We start from the raw sequence: 19092 nt of genomic DNA on the forward strand, positions 1-19092 counted from the left end.
TTTTTTAACCAGATCACTCCCGTGCTACCGGATGGGCATGTTGAATTGTCGGTCCCGGCTGAAGTATGGCAGTCGTAAGGCCCATTGACGGCCTACACATCCATTCATCCAGACATCATACATTCAGGCGGTGGGACCTTCCCGCAAGGGACTCCCCACCAACAAAAGCCATACGAATCTACTTTTTTTACTTTCTTGAGTTTTATATGTTTATCTCTTCTGAAATAAACTCACCTTAACACTTGCAAAATATATTTTTATCACAGTACGATGAAGAGATTTCTTAAAAGTTTGATGATGGAAACAATGATTTTCATTAAATTTGGCTGTGTTTCAGGAGAAGCTTTCATGTCATAAACTTTATCGATTGATCTGTGGATCTGATATCCAAAAAGCGAACACAATAATTACATGAGATACATGTTCGAATAATTCAACTTTTTATGACATATTACTGATGACAAAAACAATATCTATTCATGATCTCTTTTTTCAAATCCTTGTTAATAGAGTAGTAGGCTACATTACTCCATCAGGAAATTTGTTGTGTAATAAGTTGATGTGAACTTGAAAACATGAATTATTTCTGAAGTGATTGTTATTTTTTAACAAACTAGGAGAAGATTATTACTTTTTATGGGAGTTATCAACAACTAGATGTCAATTCAAGGTGTAACTGTGACCAATCTGTAATATATTACTATACGTGTCATCCATTATTGAAGATGCTGGTGAAAGCTATTACTCACGGTTTCATCATCGTATATTGATAGCATCTTTTATTGTGATGCCTGGTATTGCTGGCGAGATACAAGCGACGGCCTAACTTGATAAAAGAGCCGTATGATCGGAATTGAATCGACCTTGGACATTGAGCGCTGCGTTCAACAGGTCCGGTGAGCCGAGTAGTGACGCAGCAGCATTACCCAGCCGAGAGCTTCCTCAACAGCCAATCCAGCAGTCAACTGACATCTCACGTTGGAGAAACATCACACAGGTCTATTTCAACATGAAAAGCATCACGTTATGTTTGATAGCTGTCAGCGTCGCTGTACTTCTTGTTAACGAGGTTAGTTTTGATGTATTACTTTTAGATTACATTGATAGGCTATTTACTATACTAGAATTAATTCTACTGGATTTGGGTATTTTTCCCCCGGCAGGAGATACAAATTGATGTATTTTGAAAAAGAATTGCTATTCATGTCATATCAAGTTTGGGTGAAAACGATCTAAACAACAAAAAACTCTTCCTCACCTTGAAACTTTCTCTTTCCGCTCTTTTAACGTGCTAATTAATTTGGAAGGGTGTCAACCTCTTAGGCTTGTCGCAAATTGAGACGCGACGCGACGTGAGTTTGTCAGATGAGTTGATAATATTCACATTATTAGCATTTATATAAGATCATAAATATGATACCAACTTATCCAGCAGACTCACGTCACGTCGCGTCGCATCTCAATTTGCAACAAATCTTAGCCATAACCAAAAGCAATATATTCATTTGATTTTAGAATACTTTTCCGAAAATACGTAGACCACCCATAAGCGTAAAAACATAAAATATTACTTGACATTTATGTAAGCTTGAAATTTATGAGAATGTAATGAGAGTGGTGTGGACAGTGCAATCTACCATACTGAAGATCTATTATAGTTATGGTAGAATTATAAAATTATGAAAATTCAAAAATAGTTTAGTTTTAATGGTTTGCTTAAACTGAATTTCTCTTCTTGAAATTGACTAATTCTTATTTGCACATTATGCCAAATCACGAATCCACATCATACTCTTCTTAAAATCAATTTTTATTCTCTGGAGAAAAATATGGATGAATATTGTGAATAAGAAGACCAGTTACTCATATTTATTTACCTAATTAGTTCTGTTGCTTAACGCGTCATCATCCAATACCACAATTCGACTATTGGATTTGTATTAAAATTTCAATTGGAAGAAGGAGTATAATGAGGTTCTGTATCGTATTTGGAGGTTCATGCCAAAACAAAGATTAGCGGCACAAAATGTGAAATATGTGAACTTAGATGATGATGCTGCCATTCCGCAGGTTATGACAGAACTTTTTTGAATCACTACCGGTACTTGGAGTTTTGATTGGTAGGTGGATTTCAAAAAAGTCAAGCATTTGACAAAGCAAGCTGTGCTTAACCATGAATTTAGACGAATAGGCCCACTTGAATTGAAGTTCTTGTTCAATGGAAACTGTTCGAAATTGGAAATAATGGACTTGTTGATTCCATGACATACTTTGTTTCATCATTGCCTGTCATTGCTGTTGTTATTGTCTACGCTGGAATTAAGAAAATGAGAAAATTGGGTTTCAACATTCCCTATAATATTACAGTTTGAATCTGAACGAAGAGGCAGAGAATAGACGTGGCCTTACGACAGAGATAAACGATATATTTACTATTACAGAATAGCAAATAATATTTCAGCCTATTTAGTTAACACATTGATCGCTGCAGGCCAGAAACTGTAATTATAGACGGAACATACGGTAATATTATATCTCGTGTATGAGGAAGATGCACGAGAACTTCAATAATATCAGAGTGTGAAATAATGAAATGTAGCTTATTATTGATAGTACCATTATATTTGTTAAATTGTACAATCACTGTCCCAAAATAGTTTTTGTTGATCTCATTTGATGACCCAGATAAATAAAGTCAGTAAGGCCAATCTAATCAAACCATTATTATTCTAGATTTTATGTGACCAAAAATATCACTGTGGAAATAATCCTCAGAAAAATCGTATAATTAATTGTAACTGATCATTTTCATTTATCAGATTTTTAATTTAGCACATCAATACGGAACATGGTTAAATAACTTATTTCACTCATAAAGAAAGTTGTGAACTTCACACTTATTCCAAAAGAGAATACCAACATCTCATACAGTTATTATAATTTGTAAGTTGATTGATTATTGAATAATTAAATAATTCGAGTAGTTCTCAATTTTCAATAGATTTTTTAAACTTTGCTTGCCTGTATTGAATCCTTTACTTATATGTGATGAAATTATATTGTGACCATTCAGTGTATGATGCAATCTTCAACATTATTACGTTATTATTCAAACTTAATATCAAGAACTTCTCAGTGAACCTCAGATGGAGTTGTATATGAATCCACATCAGACATTTTTAAGGATAACGTTACTCCCAAGATCGTTTGAGAACGCGATACGGGTTGCAATAGAGACTTTTTGTTTCAAGTATTTTATTTGCATGGACATTTTTTCCTGTTGGCAATGTCTACATGAGTTCTAAGCTTGTGCGTGGGTAATATAATGGATGATGATGAGAGATAAGTGGACCTACAGCTTTGGATGTGTTCAGAACCATCAGTAAGCAGTTTTTATACTCATTAATGATAATCAGAGGAGTTTCCCTTAGAACTAGAGTAGCAGGCGCATTTATCTAAACTTATTTTATCGATAGCTCATCAGCGCGAATAAAGAGACTATTGTTTCCTTATATAATCGCTCCCAATCACTTTGATTCAGTGAAATATTGAATGTAAAACGTAAATATAATAAGAATAGAGCTCATTCAAAATCTCGATAGATCTTGGACTAAGAAAGGAAACAATAGAAAAAATCACTGTTATTATTCAATTCTGTTTTGGTGCAATATGAAATATCATTCACATATGAAAGATCTTTCACAACAATGTACAGTATTTGACAACCAAGCCCCACTCCACAATAGGAAGGCAATCGGGACATCAACCTCTTCTCATCAGCAGTGTTGAAGATGAACATAAGACGCATAATTCAGAGTTCAAGATCCAGAGTTCAGAGTTCAAAACTGAAAGAAGGTCAAAGTAGTTACTATCAATCAGGGTCTGTGGGCTTTGATTCGTATCACAACTGGCGACTAGAGCACATTGTAGATTGTGTTCTCCAACGAGATTTTTCATCCCTCAACATTCATCAAGTAGTGATCTCTAGGACTGAAACTCTCAGAAATTTTCAACTATTGCAACCAATATACATTCTCATCTCAAATATAGGGTATACATTTTTATCAAATCTATGGACAGTCGGAAATCTGATCAAAAGTGAATATTAATATTCACACAATAATATTATTAATGACAACACTGATGTCATTCTGTTTCAGAATTAATTTCCCGATTCACAAATACGTTGGTGATGATGGTATCCTGATATTTCGATTATAGATAAAAATGTTCTATCTCCATTTTTTTCCATTCTATTCACATTTCATTTACATTCATATTCATTTAACATTTCATTCATTCACAATAACCGGATTATGCTAATATAAGAATGCAAATGAGATGATTAAATTATTACTTTATATTTAATTATTATATTACATCCAGATTGATATAAATCAGTTATCAGCAATGGATGTCTTCTGTTAGTATTGTGAATTGTTCAATATTCGATAATTTCTCAATTTCAGCGATTTTAAAAAATTGTAAGGCTCAACCATCGATTAATTATTTTTTTGAGAAATATTCTGGAGGCTTATTATTCATTGATGTAGGCGATTTCATGCATAATATAATATGAGATAATTATTAAACTGTTATTCACAGTGTATTCACAATGCCTGACTGAAGAAACCAATTGAAATATGGAATGCATTCGTTATAGATAAGTAGCAAAAATGGACATAATAGGCCTACATAACATTTTGTTTGTATTCGGGCTTTTCTGAGAATCATTTCAATCGCCATCAAGTAACAAAGAAACCTCTATTAATAAAAAAAGGGAAATAATTATGCTTTCTGTTATTTGAGGAAAATTCATTATTCAGAAAAAATTGAAAGTATTTATAGGTCAAAAGTATTTTTAGCTGCTTATCTACATTATTTGACCTATGGCTGAAAGATGGTTTAGAGGAAGCGACGGATCCATGCGATCGTCATAATTACTCATCACAATAGTGAATTACAGACCATTGTACAATAAAAACGTACTCTATTTATTTCAATCATGTCATGATTTTCATCTCGACTGTACCACAAACAATGAGCAAACCCAGAAATAATTCCGCTTTAAGTTGACAAAAACTTTTTATTTGACTATTATTACCGGTAATGAAGATAACCAAAATCTATATTCCACATATTATACCGTACGAAATTCCATTCCTATTCCTATTAAAGTAGTCGAGTTGCGAAAAATCAATTACAATAATATTATAGACTCAATAGGAAAGAAACAGAATATGGAACGAATCAATTTGTGCAACTTATTTCACTTGCTTTTCCTGTGTAGGAGTAACATACTCACATGATTTTTTTTGAATTTATAAAACGTATTTCACCATGTAGTATTGGTTGTTCTTGATTTGAAGATTTTTTAAATATTCTCTTGTTGAGATAAATAGAAAATCAACATAATAATATTTTCATGTATGAAATTTAGGTGATGTTACCTAATGAATCATGCACTTAATCATGTACTTAATCAGTAATGTGCTTGGTTATTGTCTTATGAAAAGGACTCTTATAAAGTTCATCATGTAAAGTATCATAATGGATTTCAAATATTCCTAGATACATCATATTAATCATGGGTATGGTGTTAGTCAAAGTTTTATTAGTTCATAATAGGATTATTTATCTACTGTATTATTAGGATATGGATAATTTATCTATCATAGTTCTATTAGTTCGAAGTTCTATAAACTTGATTCACAATACTGTATTTACACTGGATTTATACAGTTACGGTCATTAAACTGATGGGAACATCCAGAAAAGTTCATAAAAAATTATATAAACAACTTTAGAAGCTCACTGTAGAGTGAATCAGTTTCATACGAGTGGAATCAGTTTTTCCTAAAATCCCTTCCAACTGGAAAGTGGACTTTATCCCATTTTGATGTGCAACTACACTCCATCAGAATGTTACTCGTTCAACAAAATGATGAGAACTCCCCCACCCATTCCCAACTTGTTGCAATGGAATTGAATCCACCAGTGCCGCAATCAAATTTGTTATCTCATGTAAATATTAATTCAGGAAATGGAATACTAAACTACTCTCCCTTAGCGAGTGGAATATGAATGAGCAAATGAACAATATTCAAGACGCGCCCAATATTTGCTTAAATAGTAGCATCACTTCAACGGAGAGAATATTAATGATAATAGTTTCGATCCTTTGTTTTTTTGTAAATATTGTAACTTGATTATAATTTTTATTAGGCATTATTTTTTGTAAAGTGAAAGATAATCTATTATGATATCATCAGTTTTATTGAATTTTAAGTAATCAGTTGGTCAACAGAACAACATAAGATTGGAATATATTGATGTAGGCCTACCGTAAGTTGTTGAAATTTTCAATAAATACATTTTTTGACAGTAATTCCACAATAATCAAATAATAATTAGTATATCAAACTTTTACTTCAATGATGGCATTCTTGAAGTTTACTCCAAAATGAAAAATGTTCTACACTTTCTAGTTCATGCTTTATCATTCAGAGATAACTGGACCTGAAAACTGGACTGGCAAATATTGTTCTTGAAAATTGGAAACGCTCATGCAGAAAGTCGAAGGAAGGGGGGAAAGTGGCTGTCAGGGTCCTATCGTATGAAAACAAATCCATGAAGTAAGAAAATATTCCGGGATTGATATGCTATAGCTACTTCAGAATACCAGGAATTTGCGAAAAATAGAGAGATTGAATAGATAGTTCGCAGTCGACACTTTGGATGGAACTGTGAATCATCCATTTCTTCTTTTACTTTTTCTTCTTCTTCTTAACTTCAAGTTTTAGGCATATTTGCATGTCCGAATCAAAATTTTTGATAATTAAATAGATTGTTTAAATGATCCATCCATTCTATTATTATTTATCCCATCTAGTACTAATAATATGGATTGATAAAAGTAGCTCCTAACAAATTTCAGATCCATCGATCTATTACACGAAATGATTTTTCAGACGTTTAAATTCTTATAACTTAGATGATGAACATAAGCTTAGCAATATTACTTAGCATACCAAACTTTAGACTGCATTTAATACCTGGAATAAATATTCCATTGTGGTTTTATGAACTCAGTTATGATAATTTAGAAATAACTTACTGAGACTTAAGAGTACTTACTATGAACTTGAAGCAAGTATTTAAGTTATTAGGGAGTATTTGGGAAGAATACTAAAATGTAGTTGTTGCAATAATGGTGTATGAATTACAAATTGTTCGAGTCTCATAGACAAGCTCGAGCGTTTCTTCCATAAGTTGTACGTTGTACGATACTCGTTGGACTCATTGATCAGGATGATCTGATTTTTATTGCCCTCGGTGGGCCCATCTAAGTAGTACAACATCAAGACTGTTTATTATGGTTTGCTCTACTTCTCAACCAAACAAACTCCTGTACATCGAGTTCATTGGTGGTGTTTATTAGTGAACACTGCGTTATTCATGTGAGATTGCAGACTGGAGATTTGTGTTCAATTTAATTGTACATGGATATAATTCCTTATCAAACTAATTATTTTCTGACTGAATCAGAGCCCAACATTGAGATACAATGTAATAATACTCTCATTTAATCTTGAACTAATCTCCAAGTATTGTTTTCTATCTCCATTATTATGTATTATTATCTGTGTCACTTCGATATAATTTGTATTGGTGCGATTTATTTATGTAACTGATGAGGAACGGATCCTATAGTAAGATACACTCTAGAGTGTCAACTTTCTCCATTCACAACATTATTGCATCCTCATTCAAACAATGCTGACAGTACCAAGTGAACCTTAGTTTATTAGTGTTAGCACTGAGAAACTATTTATGATTTATCTGTGGTATCAGTATCATGGAACATGAAGTAAATGATGTATTCTCCAATTACAAGCTCATGGGCTGCATTATATTCAGGTAATTTTTAGGAAGATGAAAAGTTTTGGTCTAGCGCCTGTTTTTTCTTCTCAATATTGTGATATTTTTGAACCCATAAATAGATATGAATACTATTGAGGAACATACTTATACACATCACTGTGAATGGAATATTCTTTGAATTTCTATACCTGGTTCAAAAAATTATTTAGCAACTTAATCCTCTCCACATTTACCGATTTATCTCTTCATCACTACTTGAGAAGATTCAAAATCAACAGGTTGAATCGATTATGATAAAATATGAGCAACCAAGAATGAACATTTCATTACAAGTTGTAATTAGCATAATGAGAATCCTGTTCATAGAGAGACAATCCACATGATTATTTTACATCTTGGTTGTTGAACTACTGCAGTATAAAGCGATTATGCAACAAGTGGAATAGGTGAGTTTGACGCTCAGCGTCCAAGTTTTCTGCATGAGCTGCACGCATACGGACAGAATCAACTTAGGAAATCATTTTGACCTGATACAAAAAGTGCATGTTTATCAATAACAATCGGCAAGAAAAAGAGCCTTCTTATCAATGCTTTAGTACCAAAAAAGCATGGAAGTAGCACGTAGAACGCATGATATTATAAGTTGTGTTCAAGCATGAAATTATAACACAATATGAGTCTATATTGAAGTCTAGTGGATTGCCAAATTCTTCCTTTCCTACTCTTTTCACATTGAATTCGAAATCCACATGGAGATCCCAGAAAGTATTGAACTGAGCAAAGCATTATTATTATAATTATTTGAAAAAATGCAATTTCCAATTTATTTCCATCTGTAGACATTATATTGTTCTGAATAATAAAATAGTGGTGGGAATCGATTAATTTTTTGTGTTGAGATGATAAAGATAAGAGAATATTAATTAATATGTATCAACTTTTCATCCACACACTAATACCCAGAAAAAATCACGAAAAAACTTAGCAATGCATGAGAGTATCGATTAGCTGATTAAAATCAATCATATTGGATGTGGTTGTTGTAAGCCGTCGAATGAATTGGAACTATTCAGGAACGTGAACACTCTCATCCGATTTGATGAATCATCGTATAAATTATACAATCTAATAAACTCCATAATATCAATCGATCTCATTGTTTTCAATCATATTCTATTCTTTGCTTAAAAATAGTTTATTATTGTAGAATCAAACATGTTAAATTGGATGTAAAGCATGAACCTTTCAATAAACATTTCAATAATTTCTATTATAATAGATCTAGAATACTTCGAACTTCGAAATTTTCATCAACAACCACTACTATAACTCTATTGAATTTGATCTCTCCAATTTATATTCCATTATCAATATTTTTATAATATTATGACAATCATTACCTAATCAGCTCCTGAGCCCATGCCATGAATGGTGTTTTGATCTTGTGATGCACAAAGTTTTGCACATATTGGCATGACATTAACAGTTTGTATTCATCCAGTGATTTAGAAAAAATTCTCTTGAATCGCAAATCATTTTCGCATTACACATATTTCGAAATACAGTATAGTCATAAACTTGTATCAACAATAGTTTATTAACAATTTGATTTCCAACATAGGCGCTACGCGGAGAACAAAGTCGGCTCCTCCCAAGCGATCTTAACGTTTATCACTATTTATAGTAATAAGTATATACATACAACTCATCGAAGTTTTTTATACTTTAAATTTATTTATTGGTGTGAGTTGGATTCGATTCTTATGTCTTGGCATGACTTTGTACGTGTTGATTGAAAATAAACTGAATAACATTTTCTATCTGCTCACAGGTATCTTGCAAATGGGAATGGCTGGCTGATTTGGAAGAGAACAATTATTATGAATTTGAAGAACTGGAAACGATTAAAAGCGATCGGAATCTTAGAATGGCCGGGAATCAAACACTTTCATCAGCAATTGATGATGCAATGAATCGGATGAGTCAAGATCTAGACGAAGATGTAAGAGAAATTGAGGACTCGAAGATTGGTAAAGAATTGTCAAAACTAGCAGATCTGATTACAGACGAGCTTGGAAAAGTTGAAAAAGAAGTGGAAGATGGTTTTAAAAACATTACTGGAGGAAAGGCCTGATACGCAAGAGTAACAGCAATTAATTGAACAATGAAATGATACAATAGTTTCAATGTGAAGAAAGAGTTGTTAATAATAAAGAGTTCTCATCAACTGTTTTTTTTCTATTGGTCGATTTTACCTTAATGATACCTCATCAGAATATTATACTTTAACCTAATTTTATCTATCATTATTCTGATGCGATCGTTAAGTCAGATTCACTTAAAACTGTCTCAACATTTGAATAGGTAACATCGACAGAATTTATGCTAAAAATAACACAATGAATAAATAACTTTAACCTATCCTATTCTATTAAGCGAGCAATGTTTCCTGAATGTGTGTATGTATGTGTATGTGTATGTGTATGAGTATGATGTGTAATGTGTATGTATATTGACAGCTCCAACGATTTTGATCAAATATGGAATATAGTAGGTTCGTGATACAAAAGTTCATTTGAACAGGTCTCAACTCTCACTCTGTGAAAAGTCACTGAAGGTACTTGACAAAGGATTCAATCATCTTTCAACCAGCTGATCAAGAGATTTCCGTATTCTTGTGAAAACCAGACAGAGTGTGAGTTGGTAACAGCTGTCGAGTTACCAAATTTGGCGACGCTATTTTTTGAAAACATTGCATAATTCATCTGGAAGAATAGGTACAGAAAGTAACCGGATGATAGCAAAGCAAATTTGAAATTCATCCTCCAAAACATACTGTAGTTGAATGCAATGTTCACAGAGAGGTGATAGAAATGCGACTGATTTCTCCTGTTTCTGTTATTTCCTCAATTGCTGTTTGTACTCAGTAATGAGAAACTTAATTGTGGGGGGGACATAATATTCAGCTGCTCCAATTTCAAATAAAAATTAAAAATATGTATATTGGGGGACCGAGCTTCGCTCTGGAGTACGAAATCATAGAAAATTTATAACAAAAGAGGAAATTATAATATAAGTAGGAAATATTGTATTTTGAAAGTTACCATCGCACACATGATCTTAACATGTGTTTAAAATGTTAATAATTAAAGTAACATGCTCACCAAAAATAAACATTCAGTCATCGAAATGGGCTCAAAGAATAATGTTGTGTGAAAAAGGAAGTTGTAAAAACGAAAATAAACAGACGTTTATAAAGTAAGTTGGGAGAATATTATTCAAAAATATAAGGTATACTACATACAGAGTCTGTGAAAAGTGCGAGAACGGCTTAATATCTCATACACAAAGGATATTTGACGGTGGGTGTGATTGAGGATCCAACTAAAATTGAAAATACTACTTTACTATGACTTCAAAAATCTGGTCCGCCATCTTGGATCCCCCATATTAAATGCATCTTTAATTTTTTTAATAGGAAGGTGGTCATGTAATACATGATTTCGATACGAAATTTTAAGAAAAAAAGAATGGCGAAAACCGCATATCGATATCTCAAACCGTTTGAAAGATATTCACATAATATTAATCAATACTATTCAAAGCAGAAAGGAGAGAAAAAAGTGCGAGAACGGCTTCATATCTCATACACAAAGGTAATTTGATGGTGGGTGTGATCGGGGATCCTACTCAAATTGAAAATACTACTTTACCATGAAAAATTTAGTCCACCATCTTGGATCCGCCATATTGAATGCAACTTTTTTTTTAAAATAGGAAGGTGGTCATGCGATACATGATTTCGATAAGAAAATTCAAGAAAAAATTAATGGCGAAAATCGCATATCGATATCTCAAACCGTTCAGAAGATATTCACATTATTAATCAATATCATGCATATCAGAAATTAAAAATATATATGTGGTATTGAATAATAATGTGAATATTTTCTGAACGGTTTGAGATAACGATTTGCGGTTTTCACCATTCATTTTTTCTTGAAATTCCGTATCAAAATGATGTATCACATGACAACCTTCCCAAGTAGAAAAATGAAGTTGCATTCAATACATGACGAATCTAAGATGGCGGACCAGATTTTTGAAGTCATAGAAAATTGGTATTTTCAATTTGAGAGGGATTCCCAATCACACTCACCTTGAAATCACAATCTTTTATGAGATACTAAGCCGTTCACAAACCTTTTTCTTTCCTTTCTGCTTTGAATAGTATTGATTAATAATGTGAATATCTTCTGAACGGTTTGAGATCGATGTGCAGTTTTCACTATTCATTTTTTCTTTGAATTTCGTATCAAAATCATGTATCGCATTACCTCTAACCCATTTAAAAAAATAAAGTTGCATTCAATATGGCGGATCCAAGATGGCAGACAGGATTTTAGAAGTCATAGTAAAGTAGTGTTTTCAATTTGAGTAGGATCCCCAATCACACCCACCATCAAATTACCTTTGTGTATGAAATATTAAGCCGTTCTCGGACTTTTCACCCACTCTGTATATTATTATAGTTTATACAGAAAGGTTCCATCTAATCACAGTGGATTGAGATTGAGATTCCCAGTGGAATGCAAAAATCTCTCTCACAAAGGCCCGGTTGCACAAAAGCCGGTTAAATTTTAATCCTGTGAACCAAATCAGAGAAGACCATTTTAAAAAGACGGCTTCTTTAATTGGTTCACCTGGAATTAATCAGGATGTGAAACCGGCACTATGTACCTGATTGAATGATTGCAATAGTTCAACAGCTAAGTCATAATTTTGTTTCAGTCCCACACACATGCACTTCCATTATCCGTCCCACACTTCCATTATCGACCGACGACGAAATTATCAGCTGTTTCTCCAAGGATGAATAATAATCAAATAATAATCCTTTTTTGTCCTTCAGTGAGTTTTCTCAGGGATGAGACCTAGTGCAATCCAGATTATATATCATAAACCTACTATGTTCCAAATTTCATGAAAATCGTTAGAGCCGTTTTCGAGATCGGTTGGACATACATAAATGCATAAATAAATACATACACACAGAAATTTCTCACTTAGCCTAATATAATAGGATTCATGATGCCTTCACATGACATATATCAAACCTAATATTATGATTCACGAGTAGATACGACAATAATAGTCGATATAGATGAAAATTGAATTGTATTACATGTTCATTTAATTCCGAATCTTCATCCGTAAGCCGACGTACTTTCGATACCCTCGATAATAAGTAGAATATTAATGCTTCTCATCCAGTCACTGCTGGAAGTTAGGAGTGAATATAATGTTCACAGTTTGAAGTGAGATATCTCACTATTGTTATAGTGTTTAGTTGAACTACTTTTCAAAAAACTATCAATAAGTTCCACAAGCTCCAACCTAATTAACTGACAGAACTGAGATTTTGATCAGAAATCATTCTCAACTTACTAAGAATTTGACAAAATTATAGTGAAGTCAAAGTAGTGACTTTAGTGCTGACAATGTAGTGGCAACTACTTATTATCAATAATAGTAGTGGAAAGAGATAGGAGAACAGTGTTGCCGTGTCTCTGCCTTGCCACTTCCTCCTATAGAAGATAGCTGATACCGGTATATAATGTGATATCAACTGTTCTTTCTAGTTGAAAATATTGATTCATATTTCATCGCCAAGAAATTATAATTTTCAATGATTTAATAATTTAGTAGGCCTACAGCACCTTTTTAAAATCTACAATATAATAATCAATAGTAAAATAATAGGAAAAATATGCTTCAACACGTACGGGAGTGGAAATTCATGAATGACGCATCATCACGTCTGAACTACTCAACTGATTGACTTTAAATTGTCCATAAAGATTCTTAACACTCTAACCGAAACATGGTCCGGACTGACCTAAACCGAAACATCCGGTCTCACAGACCGGGTCTTGCTTAAAGTGTAATATTTGATATATTTTCTACTAAATATGAATTTAAATATTTTTCATTGGTAAATTTCAATTACAGTAAAGTATAATATAGATTCTAGTTGCATATAAAGTGATGGAAGAATAGAAAATTCTTCTGGAAACATTGATCCCCAAAATAAATGTATGATGTTGGATGTAAGAAAACACACAATACAAAAATCCGTGTAAGATACTATCAGTTGCTACTCAGAACAATAATCATGGAGAAATATTTTATCAATATAGCAAATTTTATCAATTTTATGATTTATAGCAAAACTGAAAGGTAATCATTGAAAATAATAATGTTTATCATTGTTAAAAAACTTGTTTGAGCAAACGTTTTCAGCCTCCAGTTATTTTATTAGCAAGAAAAGATCTTAAATAACTATAGTGGTCGAAATTATCTATTTTGTCAAGTGAATGTTTATTTTGTGACACTTCATTGTGAAGCATCGTATTGATACAAGTTCCAAAGGATGGTTGATAACTCATCCTTTGTCATTAATTTTCCTAAACCAAGGTTTTATAAATTACAAAAATCAGTTTTTCAAATGAAACATGTCAATAAAATACCGAAATAATAAAGAGAAATCATTAGAAAAAAATTGAAAAAATTGAATGCTCAAAATATCTGTTAGTCGAAACATCCGGTATTCTAGACCGGTAAAAAATCTGGTGTGGCGCACTCAGACAACTTTCCTTGCCGTTATGAAAATTGATCAGCCGACGCTAGTGTTCCCGCGCATCTCAAGTCCACTATTCAAAGATCTGAGTCAGCTGGTGACAGGACAATAACGCTGGAAACACACGAGGTCTCCTATCTCTTCATAGTGAATGATTTAATAGAATCAACATTTGCCAATAGTTTGCAATTATTGAACAATCATATTTTCTTGAATTTCGAGCTTATTTTCAATTTCAGGTGAAAATGTTACTGAACATAAATTGTAGAGATTTTCATGCTGAATCTTGAAGCATGGTTTTCTACTACTTGAATTTTTTGTTTAAATTGTATCTGAAGCCTGATAATTGGGAACCTAGAATCAAACTTTGCATAGATGGGGCGGAGCTCCTGAAATTTTTACAGATATGGGACTAGTGGCAGTTGATAGAGCTTAACAATGACTATATAAATTTGGATATAAATTTGGTCAAAATCGTTGAAGCCGTTTTCGAGAAAATCTCGAAAAACCCTGTTTTTGACAAAATTTTCGCCATTCTAGCCGCCATCTTGGATTGCATTTGATCGAAATTGTTCGTGTCGGATCCTTATATTGTAAGGACCTTAAGTTCCAAATTTCAGGTCATTCCGTTAATTGGGAGGTGAGATATCATGTACACAGACGCACATACACTCAACACACACACACACACACACACACACACACACACACACACACACACACACACACACACACACACACACCACACACACACACACACACATACAGACCAATACCAAAAAACCACTTTTTTGGACTCAGGGGATCCTGAAACGTATAGAAATTTAGAAATTGGGGTACCTTAATTTTTTCGGAAAGCAATACTTCCTTACCTATTGTAATAGGGCAAGGAAAGTAAAAATAAACGTTATCCGAAAGGTCCGGTTGCTGAGACCGGTACGTTTTCAATAGATTGATGTTTACTTGATAATCGTGAGTTGGGGACTGACGAGCATTGTTGGAGAATGTTGAGGAATAGTGGAGGGGAAGGTATTAGAGCGGGCAGCAATTTTAGATTCACAATTTTTCCACTATAGGAAAACTAATTATGCCTCTGGTCTCACAGATCGGTGTTTCGGTTAAAGTGTTTTACCGAGGATGCTTATAGGCCTATTTTAATTCCAATTTGAGTAGGTCAAGTTTTCAATTGGACCCTTGCGGAGCACGGGTTACCTGCTAGTAATTTATAAGTGGATACCATGTATCAACGAAACTCTTGGCAAGAGAGCCATTCTCTTCAGTGTATTGGATGATAGATACTTTTATTGCAGTCAAATCAGAAATTGAATTCAATTTTCTCAAATCAAGAATTCTTTGAATTATTTAAAAATACTCTAAATACTCTCTTAAAATAATCTCATTATTAGAAATATAATTCACTACCTTCTATAGGTTGACACAACAGTAATCTTACACTGCTCAACCTGAGCTGCTTTCCTGCTTAAAAATCCAAACTAGACGAAAAATTCCTGTTAAATTAATAGTTCCTCCAAATCTGAAATAACTTCTTCGGTCTTCTTGCAGTAGCTCCAGACTAAATTTCAGAATTTATGATTTTATTGCTTATTCTGTGTTAGTAAGATTATAAATGAATTCAGAACTGACAATTTATGATGGAAGTATTATTTTTCATAGAAAGTCATGAAACGAAGTCATGATACATAGACGGATGCAACTTAGTTGATGGTATCTCCGTTTATGTGAATAAAAGTTCTCCAGTTTGACAAGGTTGTAATATGTCTTTGAATATGATTGGATATATTGATTGTCTTTGAATATAATCTTGATTTTATGCTGCCGAAGAGTCTACATGGTTTTTGAGATGTCATAGGTAGAACGTATATGTCTAGGGTGTACTGGTTTATACAATCAACAAACTAATGGGTTAAATCATAGATGAAAGAATTCTTAGTTAATAAATATATTATTCTTTCTTCGGTTCAAGGGGTTGCAGGTGCAGTAATGTAAAGTGAAATAATACGAGTGATAGGATTATATATCTATAATAGAATTCAAAATAGATTGTTTGCAACTAATTACCTGGTTCTTGTTCAGAGTGACTCATTATAAGAAGAAAATCATCACGCAATGATAGACTTTGGAGATAGCATTTCAAGCTAATATCATAACTTTGGTGACTTTGGTTTTATAGCAGTTTTGTGATTGATGAACTTTCCCAATCCAAGTAGACTTACTTAGAGCATGGATTCCAGCTTAGCTGGCTTTTCAGGCACGTGAACTTTGAACTTTGCCAATTAGGCCTCCCCCTGACAAAATTGATTTTGAATGTTAAGCTTTCATAGACTGTCCCAAGAAAAAACTGTCCAGAATGTCAAGCTTCATTGTCGTATTTTTTTCCATTCAACATCTTCAAGCATGTTGGTCAAAGAAGGAAAGTCATTGCAGAGAAAAAAAGAAAATTTGTAACTTTCCTAGTGGATGATTGTTACTTATTTGTAATAGATATTTAGCATGAATATTATATATCAGATTTACAAGAAATGATTCAGTGTTCATGTGATCAACTCATTTGATGAGGCATAATAATATTATAACAAGACTCTGGACTAAACTCTGACACTCGCATTTTTAAGACGAACTCGACTCATTTAGGGCATTAGAGAGTCGTTATGAAAGTACTTCGTTGTAAAATCATCTTCTGCTAACTATTGAAACAATATTTTTTTGTAACATAATGATGATTTCATGGCAAGGTATACCATAGCTGATTAATATTCAATGTTTCGCGAGCAAGGATATCGCTCATGTGTCAAAGGTTCATTTTGGAAAGGAGAGTCATAAAACTACAGATCGTCTTATTTCTATAAGAAGGCAAATCATGTCAGTGTTACTTGAAACGAAACGGCTTTACTTCCAAGACCAGATTTGAGCGCTCTTCCTCACTTCAACTCGACCCATATGAATGGAAAATTAGGAAATTATAATCAACCTTGGTATCACAAAATTTCATAAAGCTGGACAATCAATAATTTCATTCCATGAAAATTATTATTATCGAATGCAATATAGTGATACAATAATTGTACATTATTGACGAAGGAGAATTCACTGTCAAAATAAGACAAGAACAATGAATTAAAACACGATACAAATAAGTCACCGTTCAGTAAGCAGTGAAGTCTGTACTTGAAAAATGTGAGTGAATACATTTTTTGTTCGATCGACTACCCGACTGAGGCAGTTATCATTTAGAATCAAAAATTCTATTTTTGCATTCAAATACCGATTCAACTGTATTATTTCTATGCAAAAATAAATCTATCAAAGCCAATCTGGCAACAATATTGGAATGAATTTCCTCATATTGATTAATGTTGATAATTGAATCTTATTATAATTTCAGCCTTATTTAGATGTAGGCCTATTGTTGTTCCACGTTCAAATCAATTTTCTCATCTGTCCACAGGTATCATCAGCAGGTATCTACGATGTAGAAGCTCATGCCCAGAAACATGAAGCAAAGTACGAGGACGAGCATTACGAGAAGACCAAGAACAAGTTTTCAGGTAGCAAGAAACATCGTCGCTCGGCAGAATCCAGTGAAGAAGACGAGGAAAAATCACCTTTCAGTTCCATTGGTAAGGCTTTCGACTATGTGAAGGACTCAGTAAAAGGCGCTTACCATAATGTTACAAACTCCGATGCTGCCGCTAAAGTTTCTGAATCATTCGGAAAATTCAAGGATGGAATCAAAGAGACCGGGAAAAAAGTGAAACAGGCCGTCCACGAATACACAGCACCCAACACTGATCAAGAGGGTGTCCTAGAGCACCTAGAAGTGAAAACGACGTGAGCCAGTCAGTGAGGCAGTGACTCCTTTAAAATAGGGCAAGAACAAACTGAGACACACAGTACTAATAGGCAGGCTAAGCGTGAAATCTATCCTAAAATGTGAATGAAGACTAATATTTATCACACAACAGTGACAGTTCTACTGCTACTATTATACATGCTATTAATGCATCCAAATATTCTGATTCCACTGTATAATTTTCATTTCATTAAATAATCATTCCTGTTCCACTCTTATCTTTCAATTGATACACTTTTTAGCAGTGATGACGTTTCGACCTTTTGTTGGTCATCTCCAGACTATAAATGAATAATGCGTTGTGATTCCATTCTCTGCTATTGATTCAAACTTTGAATCAAAACCACTTTTGAAATGGACCCACTTACCTTCCCAGCAGTGACAACATAGCAAACTCCTTGTTGTTCATCTTCAGACTTGGAAAACTCTTCCTGGGGAGTCTTCTCAGTCTGAATATGACCAACAACAGAAAGTTGTTGGGAGAGGGAACAGCTTTGAGCTAGGCATTTTGGTCCTTTTCTGAGCATGTATTTGATTTGTATATTATGAAATGTTAATAAATAAATAAACAGATCAAAATTTCGTCACTGCTAAAAAGTAAGTGTGTCCAGTTCAAAAGTGGTTTTAATTCAGAGTTTTTATTAATTAATAGCAGAGAAGAATGGATTCACAAAGCATAATTAATCTCTTATCAAAT

At 33.3% G+C, this 19092-nt stretch overlaps 2 protein-coding genes across 14 annotated transcripts in view; one reads left to right on the plus strand and one right to left on the minus strand.

Moving 5' to 3' along the window:
* LOC111047531 (neuropeptide CCHamide-1 receptor) overlaps positions 1-19092 on the minus strand; it is a 190420-nt gene that overhangs the window by 49848 nt on the left and 121480 nt on the right. For 2 of the 12 annotated variants that reach the window (XR_005572605.1, XM_022333298.2), the window contains exon 1: positions 750-888. The exons of the other annotated variants lie outside the window; for them this stretch is intronic. The gene's annotated coding sequence lies outside the window, so the exon portion shown is untranslated. Of the gene's footprint in view, positions 1-749; positions 889-19092 lie in introns of those variants that run through there. 12 annotated transcript variants of the gene reach the window in all.
* Positions 643-18607, plus strand: LOC111047533. Of its 2 annotated transcripts, none has more exons than XM_022333302.2 (2): positions 643-1069; positions 9716-10114. In XM_022333302.2, the coding sequence occupies exons 1-2, from the start codon at positions 1010-1012 to the stop codon at positions 10016-10018; spliced, it is 363 nt and encodes a 120-aa protein (XP_022188994.2). In that variant the 5' UTR covers positions 643-1009; the 3' UTR covers positions 10019-10114. The 2 variants fall into 2 exon arrangements, with proteins under 2 accessions (XP_022188994.2, XP_022188993.1); XM_022333301.2 differs by lacking the exon at positions 9716-10114 and adding an exon at positions 17991-18607 and having other exon boundaries at positions 764-1069.

The sequence above is a fragment of the Nilaparvata lugens genome, chromosome 1 (assembly GCF_014356525.2).
Source record: "Nilaparvata lugens isolate BPH chromosome 1, ASM1435652v1, whole genome shotgun sequence".
Classification (NCBI taxonomy): Eukaryota; Metazoa; Arthropoda; class Insecta; order Hemiptera; family Delphacidae; genus Nilaparvata; species Nilaparvata lugens.

Excerpts from the sequence above, each read along its gene's own strand:
- LOC111047533 (XM_022333301.2), top strand. The coding sequence starts at position 1,010 with ATGAAAAGCATCACGTTATGTTTGATAGCTGTCAGCGTCGCTGTACTT. Across the intron at positions 1,070-17,990 it reads CTGTACTTCTTGTTAACGAG|GTATCATCAGCAGGTATCTA; the intron begins GTTAGTTTTGAT and ends ATCTGTCCACAG.